Raw genomic sequence first — 24851 nt, 5'->3', positions numbered from 1 at the left:
TAATTTGCAATAACTATGTTATTTTGTAATGTTGTCTTCTTTTGTATACGGACTTGCTAAAAAACAGCCTTGCGGCTGAAAACAATTTTTATCACCGTATCGAAATAAATAAATAAAACAAACAAACGCACAAATATATATATATATATATAAATATTTCATCATGTTCTTGGAACTCGTTACACTCTTACATGTTAGTTTGGATGTGAATGTGAAACTTATCCTTTAATGCCGTTTTGTTTCTTATCATTTTCCAGGCCAAGATGGAGTGTGAGAGTCAGATAACCGAGTCCCCGCTAGAATGGCCAGTAGAGCTGAACTGTGATACATTACCTTCCTACAACCCGGAGAGAAAGACGCCGAAATGTATCCACTACGAGCCACCAAAGCCAGGTAACATCATGATCAATAATTATTACATCGGAATATTGAAAGTCATAGAGAAAGAAGAAAAATGCGAAATGTATTAAGTATTATGTTAACCCATTTGTATTTCTGTTTTGCACATATCCATTATTATATACATGTACATTTAAAGTGCCAAAAGCCAAAAGCATTAATGGTATTAATAACTACAAATGTAGTCACATTTAAGAATATTAGATTAGTAGTTACGGATATGCACAGTGTTTAGCACATGTATTCACAACGAGCCACCCAAATGTGGTTTAGTTATGATTAAAAGAAATGAGTGTATTACATAGGAGTATTACAAGTTCTAGTTACCCCTCTTTAGAAAATTATATGAGCTTAAAATTTAAGGAGCGGGTGCAGTTGTCATCTTTCCTAAGGCTGTTTGGATGAACCAAATATTACCATACTTTCATTTGTATTAATATTTTTGCTTTGTGTAAAAAACTTTATAGATATACCGGTGTAAATTAAGGAAAAGACGAAGCTAGTTTTTTAATCTCTTCTCTACTTTATCAAATTGAAATATACATTAGAGTATGTTAATGCTACTAAACATGGTTAAAACAGGCCAACATTTTCAAAAGTTTGTATTTGCCATTTAGTTCATATTCGTTTTAGAATATAAAAAGAAGACAAAAAAGTACCTGAAGAGTTCGAATTTCGATACATTAACTTTTCGCTATAACACTGGAGAAGAATTGTACCCAACTCAAGAAGCAAAATGTCAGCAAAGTAGCTGTTTAATTTACATACAGGAGCTACCAATGAAATGAATACATTCAAAATGATCTAGATGATATTGAACATTGTTAAAAGAACCCGCATAACCAGTAAAACTATAGAAGCATAAACCATCGTAAGTAGCAATTCGAAACAAACTCTTTTAACATTCCATATTTCAGCTTTGGCACCATTTAATTTCTTCTTTTTACGGATTCGATGTTTCTGGAAAGATGATTCATACGTGTGAACTGAACAGGGTGGTGAATCAGAGGGTTTGAATTACAACTCCCTCTTTGAAGAAATTGTATTTATTCTTGTACATCATATAGTGGTGTATCCATACATGGATAAAAGATGGGGCAAAATAAGGATAATGTGTTGATGTAATGTCTTAAATTTGTCTTAAAGTTTCCTTAAACTTTTTATAGCACTCTGCAATACATTCATTTGGTTTATTTCAGCGAAATATTGCCATTAGTTTTAATGAGGAAAAATGTATATTTTCAAACATGCAACCAGGGGGGGGGGGCGTTTTCCCGCTCCGCCCTCTCCTGGATACGCCATGTTTACCTATTTATCACTATTATTTATAACAGTACGTCAGTTTAAATACGCCATTGGCATTCAACTTGACTTCAGGGACCACAAGAAAAGTGTAAACCTTAAAAAGAACACGAAATGATTGGCGTTGAACAGCGGTGCGGGCGTGGAGCGACATCCTGCCCCGCTGTGGCCCGGACGTCACTCAAGAGTACCCCTTTTGTGCCACCCGGGAAAAAAAGTGTAACCTAATCGCCATCAAATCGACAGAACGTGTTGATTTAAAGGCGGTAAATAGCGGCCCGGCCATTGTCTCGCTGGTGGGAAATTGTCGAAATGGAAAGGTTAAAACATCAAGAAAAGTGTTACAAAATAACAGTCACATAAATTATCGCCGCTGCAGTTGGCGCAACTGAGCAATTTGGATGTTTTGCCATTGTCAACTATTTTAATAAGAGCTGGTTTTCTCCTAGAAGTGGAAGCCACCCTCTTGTTGGGGTTAGGAGCTTAGCCTATATCTAGGGAGGGGGAATCAATTGTCACACCTCCGTTTTTTTTGTTTGATGATAAAGAGACACATTTAATTGTGCTATTGCGTAAATAATTTGGTTTTTCCTTTCTGTACGAAGTGCTGATGAAATGATCTTGAGTTGACGAAATACAAACCCTTTTGTAAAATTTCTTTTGGGACTGTGAATGGACTTGTGATTCAAGAAAAATATGACTTTTGGCGACTTAAGATCTCAATATAAACAGGATTAAAAGAATTGTTATTATTGAATATGAACTGATCGTGATGTGACGAAATACAAACATGACTACCATTTTATTAATTTTTTTGTGGGAGTATGAATGGACTTGTGATTGAAGAAAAATATGATTTGGGGTGACTTAAGATCTCAAAATAAACAGGATTAAAAGATGTATTATTATTGAATACGAAATGGTCGTGATATGACGAAATACAAACATGACTACTCTTTTATGAATTTCTTTGTGAGACTGTGAATGGACTTGTGATTCAAGAAAAATATTACGTTTGGTGACTTAAGATCTGAAGATAAACAGGATTAAAAGACTATTCTTAACTTATGTTCTGCTTTATGCAGAGAAGATGATTTTTTTTTTTTTTACATAAAGGCCTTTCCTTTTCTCTTTTTTTTTGTTGTAATGGATTTGTCTGGTTTAATTCTTTATATTGATGCTTTGGGTTATTTTAATCTCTGTATTTCTATCTCGTTTTATGCTTTATTATGCTAAAAAATACGAATCATGAATTATGGAGAGAAGACAATTCTGATTGGTAACATCACTGTGATCAAAATAATGATACTCGGTTTGCTGTGCCTTTTGAGTTTATTACTACACAGTTTTGTTAATATTAATATATGTCCATTTCAAAATTAATGACGTCTATCATGTCTATTTTGTAAAGTCATTATCAATTATTAGACAATTTGAAAAGGGGAGAAATATATCCTAATTCCCCCAAACTCGAACAAGAAACTGGTTATATGTTCTACTTGGCTTCATACGTTCCCTTCAATAGTACGTTTTATTTATGATTTTTTTTTATTCAAGATAAAAAAGAAATCCTACCGGCAATACCGTATATTATGCATACTATTGAGTTCAAAGTTACATTGCACATAAACTATTGTATTTTTTCAAAAACCATGCTTGTAAGTATGATAATTTCGAGTATTTGATGTCTCTAATATCAAAACTACGTTTATTAATACACATCGGATTCATTTCCAACCTTTTTTCCTCTAGCCCATTGTAAACTTCACAAGGAGATCGGACCGTGTAGCACCTACCATCCTTTCTGGTACTTCGACCGGGTGGCAAAAACTTGCCAGACATTCACTTACGGTGGTTGCCTTGGCAACAAGAACCGGTTTGAAACGAAGGAGGCTTGTATCCGAACCTGTGGACAAGGTAGCATATATGTACATGACCTCTGACCCCTGTCACCTTTCATAGTGCTTCATTTCATGCCATTTCCATTCATCACCTAAAGCTTGGCTCTGATTGGCGTACTCTAGGTCGTCACGTGACCAGTGGCGCCTCGAAGCCGTTCATCTTACATCTTCACACCCTTTTTCATTTTCCTTTCATTTCATTTTGCTATGTGTGGACAAAGTACCGTACGTGTACATGACCCCCGACCATTGTCATCTTCCAAAATTACGTCATCTCATCTCATCTCATTTCCATTCATCTCCCAAAGCTTACCTGTGATTGGCTTATTCTAAGTCGTCACGTGACTAATGGCGTCAAGGTGCCATTCAACTTCTATCGCTCATTCTTTTCATTTGTTTATCATTTCATTTTGTCGTTGCTCTTTCAACAGTTTTTCGACTTCCATTATCCTTTTCTTTAACCATTCTGTTTCCTTCATCTCGTAAAGATAGGCAGTGATTGGCTCGTACCATATAGTCACGTGACCCATGGCGCCACGGTGTCGCCCATGTTTGTTTTTACTCGTTTCCTTAGTGTCTCCTATTCCCTTTGTGCTCTTGTCACGTGAACACTTTTTTTCAAAATTACTTCACTTTTTTCGTGCATCTGATAAAGACAGACCCTAGTGATTGGCTCATATCATGCTGTCACGTGACTCACGGTGCCATCACGTTCGTCTTCATTTAGTCACGCCTTTTACGGGTCGCTGCTTTCAAACAGGAAAGTGGAATATTTTCAATTCTTTTGTACAATGGAGAATTGGAGAATGATGTGAGGAATAAAAAGGCAAAAGGAGTTTTAAAATGAGAGGAGGTAGACTGAGTCATAAAAAAGATGAATAAAGCACCCATAAGCGTTTTTGAAATAGGACGGGAAAAGTAATACCCGCGGATCATTCATTGACCAGCATTTACCCAGAATCCTATTTTGTAATGAATCGGAAGAATTGATTGATTGAAGATGTGGAACTGTATATTTCTTATCGGCCCGCAAGCAAAACAGTAAGTTGGACTGTGTGAAAGAGTTATTCTGTTTACTTCGCAATTGCTTTTTAATTGATCGCTCTGCTTATCACACATCTATCTGTGACTCACCCATCGTAGCGATCACCATTTCATCCACGGTCCAACCCTTCGTCATCAATCCCTTGGTAGTTGTTATTTTCTTTCGTTTTGGTTTTTTTCTTTCTGTCTCTCTCTCTCTCTCTTTCTCTCTCTCTCTCTCTCTCCTCCTCCTACTTTTCCCTCTGTCTCCTCTCTTTTTCTCACTCTCTCCTCCCTATCTCTCTTTCTCTCTCTCTCTCTCTCTCTCTCTCTCTCTCTATCTCTCTCTCTCTCTCTTTCTCTCTCTCTCTCTCTCTTTCTCACCTAACACTTTCTCTGCCTCTTTCTCTCTATCTCTTTCAGTATTTCTGTTCGGTCTGTCTCCCTTTCTCTCTCCTGTGCTCCATTTCTTCCCTTTATGTTTTTTTTTTTTTTTTTTTACCTTCTGATGTCTCTGCTATAGGAATTTGTTCTCCTATTTTGTTTTTATCACCTCTCTGTCTCTCACACATTTTCCTATCTCTTTCCTGTCTAAATCCCTATTTTATAAAGACTTTATGCTCTTGTTGACCAATCGCCTTAGGCACTTTCTAACACTCTTTTCCTGACTCACACGTCTTAATTCATCTTAATTCGCAGACTTGCAGACGACTATGAGTCTATAATGAAGATGCTGACTCCATTATCGAATTATAGTTTGATTTAATAGTCATGAATTCTCTTTTCATTTCATTATAAAAGCTTTTTACCTCTATCTTTATTCATATGTGTTGTTGTTCTTTCGAAATAATTTAGTCATACGTCATTTTCATACTCATATTTCAATACAGGCGTCATCTTTAGCAACTTTTCACGCCTTCCATTTCATAATTTTCATCATTTGCACCAAATCTCTCTGAATTAGTCATGTTCCGTGTGTCATCTCATTATAGCTACAACAAAATTTAATTAAACATTACCCATGTCTTTGCTATTAACATCTCATATTTTCATAAGTGTTTCATTGTTGTAGGTTCATTCTTTTGTATTTGAAACCGTTTTGTATTATCGTCATTCTTTATATTTTCGCCATTCCTTTGTTTGTTATCGTAATGAGTATAACAGTATTTTCATCCGCCAGTGTATTGTTACTGTGTTGCATATGTATATTTCTCAATCACAGTTCACGCTTATGACGTCATCGCTTTGTCATCACCTTTCTTTATTCCTGTATACTTCTTTTGTTTTGTTTTGTTTTCTTCTTGGGGGGGGGGGGTATTATTTGGGGCTTTATCATGTCAACCATCCATCTTCAAATGTCATTCTCATTATTTCCTATGTGTTGTATTCCGTTTCCTATTCAAGCTATTTTCCATTATATCCATTGTATTTTTATGAATATTTTGTTAGAAAATGATTGGTACTACTGAATGAAAGAATAATGAAGTAGAATCTGGAAATCGAAACTTTTACAACTTTCATAATAAAATCTTCCATTTTCTGTATGCACATTATGTACAGTGCACTGTTTCTTTAGTTCATGTGACTTTCTTATTATTCATAGTAGCAAACTTTCTCTTAGTTGGAAACATTCATTAAGAGAAAGGAAAAAAGAAGAATAGAGAAAAGAGAGGAGAAAGGAAATAAGAATAAGGATAGGGAAGAACGAAGATTCCATGAAAATGGTGTCAGGAGTGGGATTAGAACCCACGCATTTCTTTCTAAGATTTATGTTCAACTATTTCCTTTTATCCTCCCCGATCCCTTAGAAAGCACAATAGCTCCCGGTATGTTGAGTACCACATTGGATATCACCACCAACGAGGCGACCACGCCCCAGCCCCTCCCAAAGGTTCTGGAACGCCCCATGGACCAGACGGTGTTTGAAGGCGAGACTGTCACTCTGAACTGCTTTGCATCGGGGGCGCTGGAGTATACGTGGAGGAGGATAGCTGGTCCGATGCCTGAACATAAGTAAGATTTGATTTGATTTTATATGATATGGGGGGGGGGGGGCACAAAGATCCTAAGTCGAACTTAACTCTAAGTTGGACTTTTAAATTATGGAGAGCCATTTGTAGCCTTAAAATAAATATATTCAAAAGCGAATACTGAAGTATTTTTGATTTTTTAATATAAATTGCACTCAAAGAACATGAAATCTCCTTGATTACAGAAATATGAACGATTTGAATCAACATGTTATGCCTCTTAAAATAACTTTTACAAACTATTTTCAAATATGCTAACGGCTTTCCATATTTGTTAAGTCCAACTTAAAGATAATTTCAACTTAGAATCTTTTTGAAACACCTCCCTGATGTGATTTTATTTTATTTTATTATATAAATGTATAAATAAAACAAAGTATTACACTGGAAGTCACGTAACATGTGCGATGCTGGAAATCTAATAATCTGATTTAATTTTAATAATATGATTTGCTTTTGCTTCAATTTGATTCTATTTGTTTTTGTCTTCTTTTTGTTCGTTCTTTCCTTTTCATTTATTATTGTCCTCAGAGTTTCCTTCAATATATAAATCGAATTTTTAGGCAGTTTGACCTAATTACAAGAATTAAATCCAAGGCCATAAAATGTTTTAAATCTTACTGTTTATCAACGTTTATAGAAAAGATTATTCAATTATATGATTATGATCATACTTCCCGGAAAGATCGACTTACATAATTCAAATTTGCTTCAGCCATAAGAAGTCAGTTTTTCTGACTATCAATAACATTAATAGCATTAATAAAATGTTTATCTGTATACTGCAAAATCACATTGTAACCCAATACATAACATTGAGATGACAGCCCGTAAACCCCGCCTATTTCCAGTACAGCCAGGATATGGCATAATGTTTCAAAACAAGAAATTGTGAAAATATGCTTTCAATTATCTTGAAACATGTCTGATATTTATTTCTAGTAATTCTAGGAAGATGTGTAGGAGGCGCATGATGCCCAACCGAAAGGTGATAGCGGATAGAGATCATTGAATGTAATACCTCGGAAGTAAAATAAAAACTGAATCAAAATAATGTGCAACATGATCTTAAAACATGTTAAAGAGAATATTGAGTTCTGGTAAAGATACAAAAATTTGGGATTCCTCATCCTCTTTATGTCATTTTATAAGAAAACCGTGGTGGAAATTTCCGCTATTAGGATTGTTCTTGAAATGACCCCATATTCAAAACATTTAATGTAATACCTCGGAAAATCAAATAAGAACGGAATCAATCACAATATGTGCAACATGACCTAAAACATGTTAAAGAGAATATTGAGTTCTGGAAAGATGATGAATAATTTGTGAACTTTCGTCATTCTCTTGAAGTCATTCTGGAAGAATATCAGGGTGGAAATGACCCCTATAAGGAATGTTCTTTAATTGGACTCATATTCAAAATATTACCAGAAAAACCTTGTTTAAATAAAACGGAATAAATAAATAAATAAATAAATGGTTTGGACCAAATTTTCAGATCACATGTTTGAACAGGCCCATACCCCCGTTTCTGTGTGGACATCCTCAATAATATTGAGCCAGATTCTTTCCATTTTGATCCTTTTAAATCCTGACATTATTTGTTTCTTATGTACAACACAATATACCGGTTGAATAACATATTCAAATTGCATGCATTCTTTTAAACAAAGGATGTTCTTGACAACCAATAGCTTGACCGAGGCTTGCTCGACATAGCAGCAAGTAAAGTATTCAGACTGGATTCCAAGTATTGTAGTTCATGTATTACTAACAGGTTAATGATATAACTTGTCACTAGCTCCCCAGGAAAACAACACCCATAATTGTTGGCATGTAATGTTAGTAAACCGGTCAATTAACCCCGATTGTCCCAGACAATTTCTTTCACAATTCAATAGGATGACCGGTACTCGACTTTATCTTTAACGTCCCAGGAACACGATTCAAATTATGAAATCAACTTTATAACGAGTTTTGTCATCTGAATTAAGATTGACAATCGAGACGTTTCTTTGAACGACTTGACGGAAATTAGATGAAATCGGAGAAGAGATTATATTTCTCTCTCTTCCTTTTTGTGAATATCAAAGGTAAAAATCTTGTAACGGGAACGCCTCGAGAGGCATATTAGTCATTCCCAAAAAGCTGAGTGATTTGCTTTTAAAGGGGGAGAGAAGTCCTATTTGAAATGCACTGTCCGAAGAAGTAATGAGAATTTTTGACATTGTATTTTTTCCATGTGTCATGGTTAATATAGTGAGACTGATTGTTTGCCGGAGGGGGATATTGATGAGACATGTATCTTTGCCTCTCTATCTTGTCATCTGTATCTCTCTCTCTCTCTCTCTCTCTCTCTCTCTCTCTCTCTCTCTCTCTCGCGGGCTTTTGGGGCTCTATCCCTCTCTCTATCTCTCTTCACACTTTGCTATAGTTTCTTTCCTTTTTTTCCCAATCCACCTCTTCCCTCTTTCTTTCTCTCTGTGACTTTTCTCCCTTGCTCGCCATACTGCAATCTCGTCCTATACCCCTCTCTTTCCCCTTTTCCCTCTCATATCTCTCTCTCTCTCTCTCTCTCTCTATCTCTCTCTCTCTCATATCTCTCCCTCTCCCTCTCTCTTTCTTTCTCTCTCTCTCTCTCTCTCTCTCTCTCTCTCTCTCTCTATCTCTCTCTCTCTCTCTCTTGTCAGTTACCCTATATCTCTATTTCGCATTCTAGGAGCATCCTTCTTTCAATCTTATCCCTTTAATTTCTCAGTTCCATTTTCCTCACTTTTCTGTCATAATTATCTCCCTCCCTATTTAAGTATTCTATGAAGGTCAACGTCAGTTCACAATTATAGAACTACAGTTTATTGAATATATATACTATAATGGAGGGGCAGACTTTCATGGCTTGTCTTTGCTCTTGTGACGATCACGTCCGAGTAGTCCACATGGGAATTGTACCTGGAAAATATAGCTTGAGGCTTGAGGGGAGTGAGGGGTTTGTACAATTATGACTATACCAGAAATTATGTCGACGAAGGAAACTCTTGGGCTTAAATCAAAAGCATATTCTTCACCGAGCACGAATGTTCTAACTTCGTCCACTTCATGAGGGGGACATACTTCCTTTCCCCCATTTTCAACTCCCGCACGCTTTCAAAACCGTCGAGTTATCTGTCTAGAGTTCAAAGACCCATGATTAAATGTAGATTATGGAATAACAATTTGTCATTACGTCGGTTTGAAACTTTAGGGTGAAACCAATCTGTCCATGGCCTATTTATTGTAATGGATGACTAGTGCTCTCCTGAAGAGGTTATATTCGTGACAGACAAATATGCCGGCTGATATTGGAGTTGTAGTCGATGTAACAGACATTGATCTACAGGTTCAGGTTCATTACAAGAAAAAGTATTAGATAGTCCCGGTTACAGATGTTTTGTGGTTGGATGTTTATTTGTAGTATTGGCTCGTTTGTTTCTTGTTCTGATTATTTACACAATAATAAACTTGAGACACTTTTTCGAACAAATATCGGGAAGTCTGGAACTTGACTCAAAACATGGGTGATTAAATATTTGAAACAGTGCTTTTAACCAAAATGTTGGTTCTCCCTCTTTTTTTGTATCTGTCGTCTACATGTTTATAAATTAATGTTTAGTGCAAAAAACGAATAAATGCTTTATTTGTCCTCTCTCTCTCTCTCTCACACACTCTCTTTCTCCCTTCCTTTTTGTTTATAATCATTTTCTGTTATCTCTCTTCTTATACACTGTCTCTAACTTCAATTCTCTATTCATCTTGATTTACCTGTGCATAAACAAATAGTTCTCACTTTTCATCACGTTTTCTCTTCACGTCTTTAGGATTCTCGCCGAAGAATACAGCAGAGAGGGCGCTATTCTGATAATTGCTGACATGATGCCCGAGGATGCTGGGTTATACATGTGCATCGCCGAGAACCAGGCAGGCGTGGAGGAGAGTGTTGCCTCCATTACAGTTTTAGGTATAAAAAGATTTAAACACAAGCCAATCACATAAAAACACCATAACATAAGTAAGCAAGAAACAAAACTATAATTTGTGTACAAACACGGGGATGGTGTACGTCCAGATGCTGGTGATGATAAAAAGGTGTTCATTATATTAGGTGGTTGTGGTTTTGTTGTGGTGGATATGATGATGATGATGATGATGATGATGATGATGATGATGATGATGATGATGATGATGATGATGATGATGATGATGATGATGATGATGATGATGATGGTGATGATGATGATGATGATGATGATTATAATGATGATGATGATGATGGAGATGATGGTTATAATGATGATGATGATGATGATGGAGATGATGATGGCGGTAATGATGATGGTGATGATGATCATGGTAATAAGGATGATGATGATGATGATGATGGGGTTATGAGATGGGGTTGAAGGAGGTTCTGATGTTGCTGTAAGTGATGGTGGTGATGATGATGATGATGTTCATCATGATCATGATGAGGATTATGAGATGGGGTTGAAGGAGCTTCTGATGTTGCTGTAAGTGATGGTGGTGATGATGATGATGATGTTCATCATGATCATGATGAGGATTATGAGATGGGGTTGAAGGAGCTTCTGATGTTGCTGTAAGTGATGGTGGTGATGATGATGATGATGTTCATCATGATCATGATGAGGATTATGAGATGGGGTTGAAGGAGGTTCTGATGTTGCTGTAAGTGATGGTGGTGATGATGACGATGGGGCTGGTGGTGATAAGGTAGTGACAGTATTGATGATTGAGATATGATATGATATGGATGGAGATATGTAGCTATACATATAAACTCAAGTAATGCAATTGCTACTTATTTATCACCTGAGAGCCGTTCTCATCTCTGTTGGCATTCCCCCTTGTTTTCCTATTTTGTAGTTCCTTTTGTAGTTACAATTTGTTGATTGAATTACTCATTATTCCTAAGAATCATTTAAAGGTCCATAATTGTCAGGCATTGATTTTAAGTGGACCCCTCTGTTTCAAAAATGTATTCCTAAATTGTTGTAATTGTTCATAATTGAAATGTTTTTTCTGAAAGCAGAAATAAATTGGTTTGAAATTGAAATTGATATTCCTCCTTATTTGCCAACCAGTACCACCTAGAATCGTCAAGTTTCCAGAGAGTGCGTTGATTATCCAGGGGGAGACACTGGAACTGAAATGTGAATTCACGGGGGTTCCCCCTCCCAAGGTTTACTGGGAGAGGGAGGATGGCCAATTCGTTTCACAAAGGTGAGATTTTGATTCAAATTTTCCATGTATAGTTATGAGCCTCGTATATTCATGTAATAGTCACAGGTATTGCAATTATAATTGCTATTCCAATGCTATGTACTTCAAAGTGTCAATGTAGTACAAAGCATATTTAGAAACGTTTTTTTTTTTATCTTCTTTGAAATCCAACCAATGGTTGCAAGAATGATCAGCGAAAAAGGCATATTCTGTATATATCAAATTCTTTGAGTCAATACAATTACTATATCATGTCCTACGAACATTGCTTTCGAATTTGTATTAAAATTGATTGATTACTTTAAAACATATCTGCACTAGTTTGGCATGGAAGGATTAGACCTCCCTTGGTGGTCACTAGGAGGTGATTATCTCATCAAATCAGCTCTCAATTAACATAAGAAAAGGGGAATCATGGGGGACTAACGGGTACCGCTTAGGCACTTATTGTTGGCCATATAGAGGGCGCAAATAGAAACAAGTAGTGCAGGCACGCTTAAGAGATTTGACAAGATAACTTTTCGTTGCATTTACCCTGAGACATCATGTTTAATATTTCACCAGGGTGAACGGTACGGAGTCGACCGTCATCATAAGCAACATCAATGACATCCAGACTGGTATGAGGTTCACCTGTGTAGGACGGAACGAAGCCGGGCTCGACAAGCGATTCATTGACGTCGAAGTGAAAGGTTAGTGCAAAAAGGGTGTTAAAGAGTAAAAGAGGAGACAGTACGTGTGAATGCGATGTAGAGGGCGTTTGTCTATAAAGACCGTCAATACTACTGGGCCAGAAGGGATTATACCACACAGCGAGGTCACTGACAGGTGGATATCTCATTAACTCAGCTCTCAACTAACATAAGAAAAAGAGGATCATGAGGGACCAACATGCACCGATTGGGGAAGTTTTCTATATAGAAGAAGCTACAAGTAGGACAGTAAGGCTTTAAATGTTGTATGTTCAGATCTAGAAGGGCATTAATTCTGCGTTAAATTATGAGTAAATGTCTTTCTGGCTGTATACAAACGATATGGTATATAAATGTCAATGGTATGAGGTTCACCTGCGTAGGACCTCGACAAGCGATTCATTCACGTCGAAGTGAAAGGTAAGTGCAAAAAGGGCGTTAAGGAGTAAGAGAGGAGAAAATATGTGTGAATGCGATGTAGAGGGCGTTTGTCTTTACACATCGTCTGTTCAGACCTTGAAGGGCATTCATTATGTGCAGAATGATATAAGGTAATGAATTTCTGGCTCCATACAGACAATATGGTATTTTGATTTTCCTGGTATGGGGGTTATCTGTGAAGGAAGGGATGCAGCTGGGCTCGAAAAGGATTCATGTTTTTAGATATCGAACTACAATATTGAGATCCTAAGCACTTTAACGCAGTAGACTGCCAGGGAAACGTTGATATAATAATTATTTAGAGCGTGATTGATGCTTTTTGTTAAAGGCATCTTTAATGCAATCTTCTTAATTTAATATTTCCACAGCGCTTAGAGACTTAATTGTAATTTGCGCTATATAAAAACTGAGTATTATTATTATTATTATTATTTCACATTTCTTTCCGTTCTCCCATATAGTGCCGCCATATTTCACCGCATTTGCTCGCAACCGAACGCTGAATGAGGGAGAGACAGCAGACTTCTTATGCCAGGCAGAGGGGACAAGACCCTTGACGATCACGTGGTACAAGAATGGTGAACCGGTAAATATTGCCACTAAAGGGGTCCTAAAACCATTCATTTTATGATGTTATCAAGTCATTATATCTTGATTAATGTACTTTTACCTGCGGTATGAAAGCCTTAATCCTAAATCTCTTTGGAAGCACGATTAGGCATGTCATGTGATATGCCCTATACAAGAAGTGTATTAGTGTATTTCAATTCAAGAAAATACATTAAAAATGCGAAGGTAATTACTTAAAATACATCTAGATAGCACTTTGAAGGAAAAATATAAATATTTACAGTAGGCCTACAGTATAATATAGAACATTTTTTTGTTTAAACGGTATAATGGGAACTAGGATGGCCATACAAAACAATTGGGGTTTTGAGGCGGCCGCCCGAACAAAGCATAAATGTCGTGTATTGCAGTACATGTTCGACATAATTTTTAATTCACAATAATAATTGGTTTAAATATAACTTTATCATGAATATCATAACATAAGGAAACAAAGACAAACAAACACACACACACAAACATATAAGCAAAAACCTAATTCTTCCTTGATTGACATCATCTAGCTTGTAGCGGATGGTGTTCGAACCATCTTCTTCGACAACGGAACCAGCTTCCATATCACTTCGACCACGCCCAGCGACTCTGGACGATACACCTGCTCGGCATCCAATACCGTCGGGCAGATCGTGGACGATGTCTACTTCCAAGTCATCGGTAAGTCCGATAAAAAAATTAATACAAATATAATTAAACTAAATAAAAATATAGCCACAACAAAAAGGATTAATCAATCTTTCCGAAAAAGAGGGAGAAAAGCTTACTCCCATTGATATAAAACATATTGGAGATCCTTGCTAAATTGAATATTGAATAGAGTGTAATAGAAAACAGATTCATGAACTAATTTTTCCGAATAAAAAAAAAATTACGACTTTTATATTATAATGATATATTTCAAAACATATGACAAATTTAAAAGAAAATATATTTCAAGTTTAAACCAAAATCAGATGGGAATATATGAATCTTGAAAGAAATTGGCAACCAGGTGTGTGATAATGGAAATACAATTCAAACTTTAGTTTCATCCTAACCCTTCCTTATTCTTAAGTACGGAACTCTTACAGAAAGAAAATTTGAAAAATAGCCAAATTAATTTATCGGTTCATGAGAACGCCGACGAAATATGAAATATACAATTTTGGTTACTTTTGATTTTCCAAACTATTTTTTAAAATCTTTTCAGCTTCGGCAGCTTTACCACGAATCACCGAAAGCCCGTCCAATGCGACCGTCTACATTGGACAATCCATACGTTTCCATTGCCAAGCATCAGGCGACCCTGTTCCCACTGTAAACTGGTTGGTGGACGGTTTCACTATCGGTGTCCCTCCTCTTGATCGAGACATGCGGTATTCGTTCAATGGCACCGATCTCGTCATTGATCACGTCAATGTGCGCGATGCCGGGAAGTATACGTGTTTGGTCACCTCGCCGCATGGCATGGAGCGAGTCAGTGCACAGCTGCGTATTAGAGGTGAGATTAAAGGAGGGGTAATGGTGGTGGAGGTGGAGTTGGAGGTGGAGGTGGTGGTGGTGGTGGTGGTGGTGGTGGTGGTGGTGGTGGTGGTGGTAGTGGTGGTGGTGGTGGTGGTGGTGATGGTGAGTAGGTTGAGGAGGAGGAAGGAATAATGGGGATGATGATTACAATTACGATTGTGATGGTAATCAATAATAGTCGAGATGACGAAGAAGATGATAACAGGAATGATAGTGATGATGATGATGATAATGGTGATGGTGAGGGGGTCGAGGAGCAAGAATAGTGATGGTTATTATAATTATGTTGGGTGATGGTAACACAAAATAACCAAGATGACGACGAAGATGATAACAGTAATTACAGTAATGATAGTGATGATGATGATGATGAATAGGAGGCTGAGGAGGAATGGTGATGATGGTTACAATTACGATGGTGATAGTAATCAAGAATAGTCGAGATGACGAGAAAGATGATTACAGTAATGATGGTGATAGTGATATTGAGGAGGGCACGGAAGGAAGAATGGTGATGATGATTATAATTACGATGGTGATGGTAATCAAGATTAATAAAGATGACGAAGACGACGATAACAGTATCGATAATGATGATGATGATGATGATGAAGGGGAGGTTGAGGAGAAATGGTGATGATGGTTACAATTACGATAGGTGATAGAAATCAAGAATAGTTGAGATGACGAAGAAGATGATAACAGGAATAAATAGTGATGGTGATGATGATGGATAGGAGGCCGAGGAGGAATGGTGATGTTGATTATAATGACGATGGTGATGATAATCAAAAATAGTTGAGATGACGAGGCAGATGATCACAGTAATGATAGTGATGATGGTAATGATGATGGTGAGGGGGTTGGGGAGGAAGAATGGTGATGATGAATTATGATTAAGACGGTGATGGTAAATCAAGAATAGTTGAGATGACGAGGAAGATGATTACAGTAATGATAGTGATGATGGTAATGATGATGGTGAGGGGGTTTGGGAGGAGAAATGGTGATGATGATTATAATTACGATGGTGATGGTAAATCAAGAATAGTCGAGATGACGAAGAAGTCAATAACCGTAATGATAGTGATGATGATAATGACGACGACGGTGAGAGGGTTGGCGACATTGATGATGATGATGACAATGAATACAAAATAGTAATGATGATGAAAGTGTTGACAATTTTGACCGTGATTACGATGATGGTGATTATTGAAGCTTAAGACAATAGTCAAAGATGATCGTAATTACAATAATGGTGATGATGACTAGAATGATGATTAAATGGGGATGATAAACACTGACCATATTACCTCTGCTCAAATGCCAGCTCCTCCATCAGGACGACTTTGTTCATGCTCCTACCATCTTTTCACTCTCTCCTTCCCTTCACCTCATCCCTTTTCCTCATCCTCATCCTCATCCTTTCTCCTCCAACTCAGAACCCAAACTCGAAATGGAAACTGCCATCAGCGACACCAACGTCATCATCGGCGACGATCTCGTGCTTACCTGCGAGGCGAGCGGCGAGCCCGAACCCAGTCTGACCTGGTACCGCAACGGTCTCCCAATCAATGAAACCCTTCAGAGATTCTCCCTCGAAGAGAACTCCCTTATCATCCCCATCCTCACCTCCAAGATGGGCGGTTCCTACAAGTGTATCTATGACAACGGGGTGCTGACGGCGTCATCTTCGGCGATGGTAGAGATCCTTGGTAGGTTGACGTTACATCGCGTTGCGTTATTTCATGTTACATTGTGTTATGTTACATCAGCGACTGCGCTAATTTTTGAGTTACGCGTTACACAATATTATTGTATGTTATCTGAAGTCTTCTCATGATTCATCATGTCAATAACATTAAATTGTGTTCATTGTGCTATGTTCCGTCAAGCTGTCCCACCACCCGTCATTTTTCTTATCATTTCAGGGTGCTTGCTTTTATGATCAAAGTAAAAGAAAATAATGCTACAAACGTGTTGTTTTATGTGTATTTTTATATTTTCGCTTAATTTTTTTTTACTGCTCTTTCACTAATGCATGTACTTCAATTGCACATGAGATGTGAATTGGCGCAGAACAGCGTCAGAGTGGTATTTGACGCACAATACAAAGAGTGATCGTGAAATTAACAGTGCAAATATTGTGCTGATTTAATTCTGTGTGGGTTGGGTGCATTCACAGAGCTGCTTATTGCGGCTAGTAATTCCAATCCAAATGACGTCATATGTGCAACCAGCTTTGTCAAATCGAAATGAGAAATTAAATGAGCAATCTTGCATGTAATAAAGCAACCACAGCAGCACATCACTGGACAAAAATGTTTTTCTCAGAAGGTAATTTAAGCAGTGACCTAGCTTCATGGGCATCAGGAGAAAGGAAATGTGGACTGTTCTTTTTTAAACCGCATCATTTTTTTGTCTGTCATGTAGAAACGGACATTTCGATATTCTTTTTTAAGTTCTCTGCCAATACTAACTTAAAACTTTGATTTTCATTAGTTTTTGTCACTACATGTTGAGGCAAAGTCGGTGTTTTCGGGTAAAATTAACCTTCATTCGCTCATTCTTCACCGCAGAGCCTACTGCTATCACTCCTGCATCATCAATGCCGCCCCCTATGTCAAACTCAACGACAGCCACCCCGCAGCCATCGGGCACGAGTAAGCATGAGAAAATAGCATGTAATTGCAATCCCGCCTTAAAACAAAGTCAAAACAAAATCATTTTGCTCATATTTCTTTTCCTTCTGCATTGCAAGTTCGGGAGATGAAAAGTATGACTGATTTTTGGTGCCGTTGCAATTGTATTTGAAATTGTAATTTGTATATGGAAAATGGGACCAAAACAATGGAGAAGAAGAGAGAAGAAGAAGAAGAAGAAGAAGAAGAAGAAGAAGAAGAAGACAAAGAGAAGACAAGGAGAAGAAGAAGGAGGAAAGAAGACGTAGGGGAGGACGGAAGTTAAAAAAAAAAATCATTTTTAATTTGAGGAAAACAAGTTTGTGTCAATAAATTCTAAAATAAATCAGTGAAAAAAAGCTTCTGTGTGAAAGAAGACAATGTTTATTGTGGATGCACTGCTCCACGATAGCATAATTAAACAAGCATGCTAGTCTGATCGTGATTCTTCAGATTCAGAAATACTCGATTCATAATGAAATTATTCTAATATACGATAAACCAATGCAATCTTTTCCTTAATTTGCATGAATCTATTGTAGATGATATGTCAGATAATGATTTGTCAGAACTTGGAACCGCTCCCTCATCTCTAATGGAACTCAAACTACGTCGCTATGACGTCACAGACACAGGCATACCAGACCTGTTTCGGGGATGGGCCGACGTCCAGGGACAGGGCGCCGCCAACGACTATTGCAGGTAAGCAAATCCAATGGATATTTGTGAACAGTATACGAAACAAATTTCCCAATTCCTTTTATTTAAGTGCACATAAAGTTCACATATTCTTAAAGCTGCTTTATGACAATTGGCTTCCTCTCGTTCAATAGATTGAATGTCATTGAGTCTGTTTGATCATCATCATGAAATAAACAATTCAATTTTATATTATATAAATATTGACTGCTCATGACGATGATAGTGGGAATTATCACTCCCAAGGTGGTGTTCATACCGGCCCATCTATCACCCCGAGGCGAAATGTCATTGAATTATTAACAATGACTTTGTAGTGGTCGTTGTTAATCTGAGAAAGAAATATACATTGTTTTTTTAAAGCACCGCTGCACTACTTACAGCTACTTGCGCCATCTTTATAGCAAACAATGTCTAATCGGTGACCGTTGGTCCCCCTTTTTTAATGTTAATTGAGAGCTGATTTGATGAGATAACCACCTGTCAGTGACCTTGCAGGGAGCTCTAATCCCTTCTGGAGAAACTAATGTAGACGGGCTTTAAATATTGATCTAATATTGGAATCTTATGTGCATTCAGAGTGATTGAGCCAGTGGAGGGACAGTACCAGCTCTCCTGTGTCCTCGCCGGGAGTGAAGGGGAGGTGAACTACACGACGAATCTAGGCTTCGAGATTGGTGAGAGAAATACCTGGTATATGAAGGATGAGGACGGCGATGGAAGAGACGATTACTGCAGGTAAATACTCCCTTGAATACACTTTGTCTAGATATAGTCCAAGTTCTTGGTTTAGGTCATGTTTAAGAAACGTGTTACTAAAATCAAATCATAAATTTCCATGTATGAAGGATGAAGATCGTGATTGCAGGTTGGTTCTCTCTTGAATATACTTTCACATTCAAGTTCATATTCAAGTTCAAGTTATACTTCAAGTTCAATTTCAAGCTCATTTTAAGAACATTTTAAAAAGACATGGTTCAGAATTAGCATATTTTATTGGAAGGATGAAGTATAAACATAAAAGAGATGATTACTGCAGGGAGATTCTTCCTTGAATACAATTTATGTAGTCGTGTCGTGGTCGAGTGGATACATCGCCAGACTGTCGATCACAAGGTCTCCGGTTCGAATCCCGCCGTGGCACTAATGTCCTTTGGAAAGACATTGATCTCCATTTGCCACACGGCACCCAGGTGAAGTAAATGGGGACCGATAGGAAGTAACTCCTTGAATGCTGTGAGCACCGAAATCGGTAGCCTAGCAGAGCCGGGGTAATATTGGAGCGCCTTGAGCACCCTTCAGGGTAGATTTGTGCGCTATATAAATATCCAATATTATTATTATTATTATCCCTCAAGATAAGCTGAAATCATGTTAATATTGGTGCTAAAATACAATTTAGAATTAAAGTTCTAATCATCCGTGTATGAAGGACGAAGATGAAGATTGCAGGTACAGATACTCCATTGAATGCACTTCCTAATTTTCAAGTTCATGATCTAGTTTAAGATCTAGTTTAAGGTCAAGTTTAAGAGCAATCGTGCTTCAAAATTAATGGCCTAGCATCAGTATATGAAGAATTTAACTGGATATGGAAGAGACTATCATTGCAGGTAGGTTATAGTTCATGACACAGGCTTATGTTTACGCCCATTGATTTACCTTGAAATGATATTAAACCGTATGTGTTCTAAACTGTGTCGTAACGAACGTGTCATTTTCATTTATTGTGTTAAATAAGTACATACAATGATACAATGATTTAAACCTTGTTATTCTCCAGATACATTCGTCATTTAAACCTTGTCATTCCCCATATGAATTTATCATTTGAACCATGTCATTCCCAAGATGCATTCATCATTTGAACCCTGTCATTCCCCAGATGCATTCATCATTTAAACCTTGTCATTCTCAAGATGCATTCATCTTTTAAACGTTGTCATTTTCCAGATGCATTCATCATTTAAACCCTGCCATTCCCCAGATGCATTCATCATTTGAACCATGTCATTCCCTAGATGCATTCATCATCTAAACCCTGTCATTCCCCAGATGCATTCGTCATTTCAACCTTGCTATTCCCCAGATGCATTCATCATTTGAACCATGTCATTTCCAAGATGCATTCATCATCTAAACCCTGTCATTGCTCAGATGCATTCATCATTTAAACCTTGCCATTGCTCAGATGCATTCATCATTTTAAGCATGTCATTTCCCAGATGCATTCATCATTTAAACCTTGTCATTCCCCAGATGCATTCATCATTTGAACCATGTCATTCCCAAGATGCATTCATCATTTAAACCTTGTCATTTCCCAGATGCATTCATCATTTAAACCTTGTCATTTCCCAGATGCATTCATCATTTAAACCTTGTCATTCCCCAGATGCATTCATCATTTAAACCTTGCTATTCCCCAGATGCATTCATCATTTGAACCATGTCATTCCCAAGATGCATTCATCATCTAAACCCTGTCATTCCTCAGATGCATTCATCATTTAAACCTTGCCATTGCTCAGATGCATTCATCATTTTAACCATGTCATTCCCCAGATGCATTCATCATTTAAACCTTGTCATTCCCCAGATGCATTCATCATTTGAACCATGTCATTCCCAAGATGTATTCATCATTTAAACCTTGTCATTCCCCAGATGCATTCATCATTTAAACCTTGCTATTGCTCAGATGCATTCATCGTCTAAACCCTGTCATTCCCCAGATGCATTCATCATTTAAACCTTGTCATTTTCCAGATGCATTCATCATTTAAACCTTGTCATTCCCCAGATGCATTCATCATTTAAACGTTGTCATTTTCCAGATGCATGCGAGAAGCTGGCCAAGGAAGATGGGTCTACTGCACCAAGGCGGGGGCAAACGGTTTCTATGGCAACCCTGATGCGGAGGACTTTGAGACGAACGAGGTATCGTTCCGCGCCCCCGGACCGGGTGAGGAGTTGAAGAAATGCAGAAAGAGGAGAGTGGACCCGTTCTTCGGATTGCCAGAGACACTGGAATAAAAAGGGCGTTGCCTCTCTTCAATTCTGATTAAAAGACTTTAAATTTAAAGAAGGATGTGAGCAACTGTTCGTGGTAGCAGAAGATGTTTTGTGTCAGAACTCAGATGAGTAGCTGAGGTGTCTTTGAACTGAATATAAACGCTGGAGCAATGGACGCTGTGCCTCATTTCGGATAGCTGAAAACTTTTGTAACAATAATGAGATGTGAGCGTCTAATAGCAGGATGTTACATCGTTTCCTTCTCCACATTTTTTTCATTCATCTTATTTATTCACTTTGGGGGAAGCTGACGACAGAAATATCCGTCTATTAAAACAATGTCAAGTGTCAGTGATGATGATATGCCATACCCGCCTCTCTTACATTGGTCAGTTGTGATATATAAGAGTATTTTTTAAAATGGAAACTCCAGGGGAATACCCGTCTGTACTAAGCACCTGTCCTCTTCCTGATCCACGACCAAAAAAAAAATCAATTTAATATTCCTTTAATGGACTAATGTCGACTTTCGTCACAAATGCATTGTATATACTCCAATCAACGTGGCAGACTGGAGTTTTAATCTGTAGTGAGTAAAAGAGGTTATGATTTGTGAATATGCCATTAAGAATGCGGCGTGGGGTATATGACTATCTACTTTTCAGTTTTTCCTTTAAGAATCCCTGTATACTTCTTTCCAACCTGCGTTATGAATTAATAAAAGTTATTGTGCTAAGCCTCAGAAACAACCCTGCAGCTTTAAAGGTGGTATTGTTCTACTATCAATATTAATCAAACCAGTGAAGGTATTATGAGAGTCGTATAAAACATGTTTCTATATCAGCATTTCAATTATAAAATATCGACTTAAAACTATGTTTACCATGAATAATAATAATAAAAGTGTACAGGAGTAACAATTTAGTCTATTCTTCTAGGAGCCATGTTAGGAATCACTTCGTTTTGGAGTAGAAATCCACGCCAAAACTATTCGAATCTACTAACTCTCAAAACAGCTATCAAACCATTTGTATGGGATGAATTCAAATTACTTCGAATCATCGGGTCATCGCGTCGGGTCGGGGGTAATTTTTATAAAATAACCCTCTCATCTACAAATGGTCTGTTCCACTTTACACGACACTTTACACGACACACGAAAACTCTACGGTAAATCTTCCAAGGGTCGCGTCCTTATAACATGCATTTGCACATAACTTTCCGCTTTCGTTTCACGAAAGGTCATGTAACGCGACCACCTGACCAGACACGGTGATCCGATGACTCGCAGTAAGCCAATCGCGTGGCCAGAACTGAGCGTTATCTATACCAAGCAAAATATGACAATCTGGACCTATCAAAGACAGTATGATTTAAAGTGTACATATTTGTTAGATTGAAGAGTGGATGTAATGGTTGATGAAACGTAAAGTTCAACTAGTATTCCTTATTATTATAAAATGTTATAGTTCTTGATGGATGTTTAATCTGATAGATCGCGTTTCCCAAATGGATGTCCTAGATCGTACATAATCAAAGTCTTCCAGAAGGTGGTTCTCTTAAATACCAATGTGAAGTTTGTCATGTACATTAAGTGTATGTTAAATGTAATATAAGTTACATTTAATTTCTAATAAGTCCATATCACATTTTTAATACCAATGTAAATTATACATGTTAGTTGTTTGTTATGTATTACGTGTAAGTCCACGTAATGTACAAACGCCAATGATAAGTTAAAAGTATATTGGAATTCCGCATATAGGAGGTAAAAGGGGGAACAAGTTGTAGATGCTTTATACTGGAATGATTTCTGAATTTTTGTATTCGCTTATCATTGTACATTTTACGAGTTCGCAGCTTCATAAAGAGGTGGTGTTTTATAACTGCTTTCTATAACATGCAATGGCTCATCAAAGAAAAATACTTAATGAACCAGTTCGTGTACATATATTTGTCGTAGGACCTTTCTACTTTGTTATCATTGTTGTACAGTATTATTGTTTCTATTAAAATATCTTTGATATACCTCAAAGTGAGATGTCGTCTTCCATTCACACTTTTACTATCGTTTTACACTGCCTATATTATATAGGCCTTAGGGCTTGTAACGACCACTTGAGTAACATTCACACTTATACTATCATTTTACACGGCCTATAATCTATAGGCCTTAGGGCTTGTAACGATCACTCAAGTAAACATGTTGTCTTTCATTCACACTTTTACTATCGTTTTACACTGCCGATATTATATAGGCCTTAGGGCTTGTAACGACCACTCAAGTAACATTCACACTTATACTATTATTATACTATCATTTTACACGGCCTATAATATATAGGCCTTAGGGCTTGTAACGATCACTAAAGTAAACATGTTGTCTTTCATTCACACTTTTACTATCATTTTACACTCACTGCCTATGGACCTTAGGGCTTGTAACGATCACTCAGATAAATATGTTGTCTTTCATTCACACTTTTACTACCATTTTACACTGCCTATATTCTATAGGCCTAAGGCCCTTTTACACTTTCACGGATCGCATCACGGATCATCCCGGATCTTAATCCGGGGTGTTCCGGCGTGCGACACCACGATTTCTTCTCGATGCCGGTGTGGATACGTTCCGAACTGGGTGTATACACGGGCAAGTACGGTGTCTCCACGGACAGACAAGGTAGCAACGCGGACCACGCCGGAAACGCATACGGAGCTAACACGGATTTCAATGAAGAGCACGGAGGCTACTGGGTACTTTTACGGTCCTTAAGGCCCTTTTACACTTTCACGGATCGCATCACGGATCATCCCGGATCGTGTAAGGACCGTAAAAGTACCCAGTAGCCTCCGTGCTCTTCCTTGAAATCCGTGTTAGCTCCTTATGCGTTTCCGGCGTGGTCGGCGTTGCTACCTTGTCTGTCCGTGGAAACACCGTACTTGCCCGTGTATACACCCAGTTCGGAACGTATCCACACCGGCATCGAGAAGAAATCGTGGTGTCGCACTCCGGAACACCCCGGATTAAGATCCGGGATGATCCGTGATGCGATCCGTGAAAGTGTAAAAGGGCCTTTACACGGAGGTGTACGTTGTCTATTGGGATATCTCCGGAATGTTGACGGGTGACTTGAGCTTGTAGGCGCTCATTTGATATACGGAATTTCAAACCCGGATGAAACCGGTGTTAATACGGACCTCCCGGTGTCTACACGGACTGTCCCGGAGGTATTCGGCGGCTACACGGAGGTA

The 24851-nt window shown here is 37.8% G+C and overlaps 1 protein-coding gene across 2 annotated transcripts; it reads left to right on the top strand.

The window, feature by feature from the left end:
* The first annotated feature begins 261 nt into the window (after window positions 1-261).
* Window positions 262-23635, top strand: LOC100892391 (hemicentin-2). Of its 2 annotated transcripts, XM_030989200.1 has the most exons (14): window positions 262-393; window positions 3454-3618; window positions 6434-6638; window positions 10513-10652; window positions 11797-11935; window positions 12500-12627; window positions 13530-13654; window positions 14202-14352; window positions 14885-15175; window positions 16644-16916; window positions 17781-17864; window positions 18425-18584; window positions 19161-19319; window positions 21419-23635. In XM_030989200.1, the coding sequence occupies exons 1-14, from the start codon at window positions 264-266 to the stop codon at window positions 21615-21617; spliced, it is 2349 nt and encodes a 782-aa protein (XP_030845060.1). In that variant the 5' UTR covers window positions 262-263; the 3' UTR covers window positions 21618-23635. The 2 variants fall into 2 exon arrangements, with proteins under 2 accessions (XP_030845060.1, XP_030845061.1); XM_030989201.1 differs by lacking the exon at window positions 17781-17864.
* Window positions 23636-24851: the final 1216 nt, after the last annotated feature.

Source organism: Strongylocentrotus purpuratus, unplaced genomic scaffold, assembly GCF_000002235.5.
Source record: "Strongylocentrotus purpuratus isolate Spur 01 unplaced genomic scaffold, Spur_5.0 spur5_scaffold_18, whole genome shotgun sequence".
Classification (NCBI taxonomy): domain Eukaryota; kingdom Metazoa; phylum Echinodermata; class Echinoidea; order Camarodonta; family Strongylocentrotidae; genus Strongylocentrotus; species Strongylocentrotus purpuratus.
The sequence above is the reverse complement of the archived record's forward strand: the minus strand, read 5'-3'. Positions and strand labels throughout refer to the sequence as shown.

Bases quoted from the DNA above. Each gene is read 5' to 3' on its own strand.
- LOC100892391 (XM_030989200.1), top strand. From the start codon at position 264: ATGGAGTGTGAGAGTCAGATAACCGAGTCCCCGCTAGAATGGCCAGTA. The intron at 6,639-10,512 runs GTAAGATTTGAT...TCACGTCTTTAG, and splicing joins GGTCCGATGCCTGAACATAA to GATTCTCGCCGAAGAATACA. The intron at 14,353-14,884 runs GTAAGTCCGATA...AAATCTTTTCAG, and splicing joins TGTCTACTTCCAAGTCATCG to CTTCGGCAGCTTTACCACGA.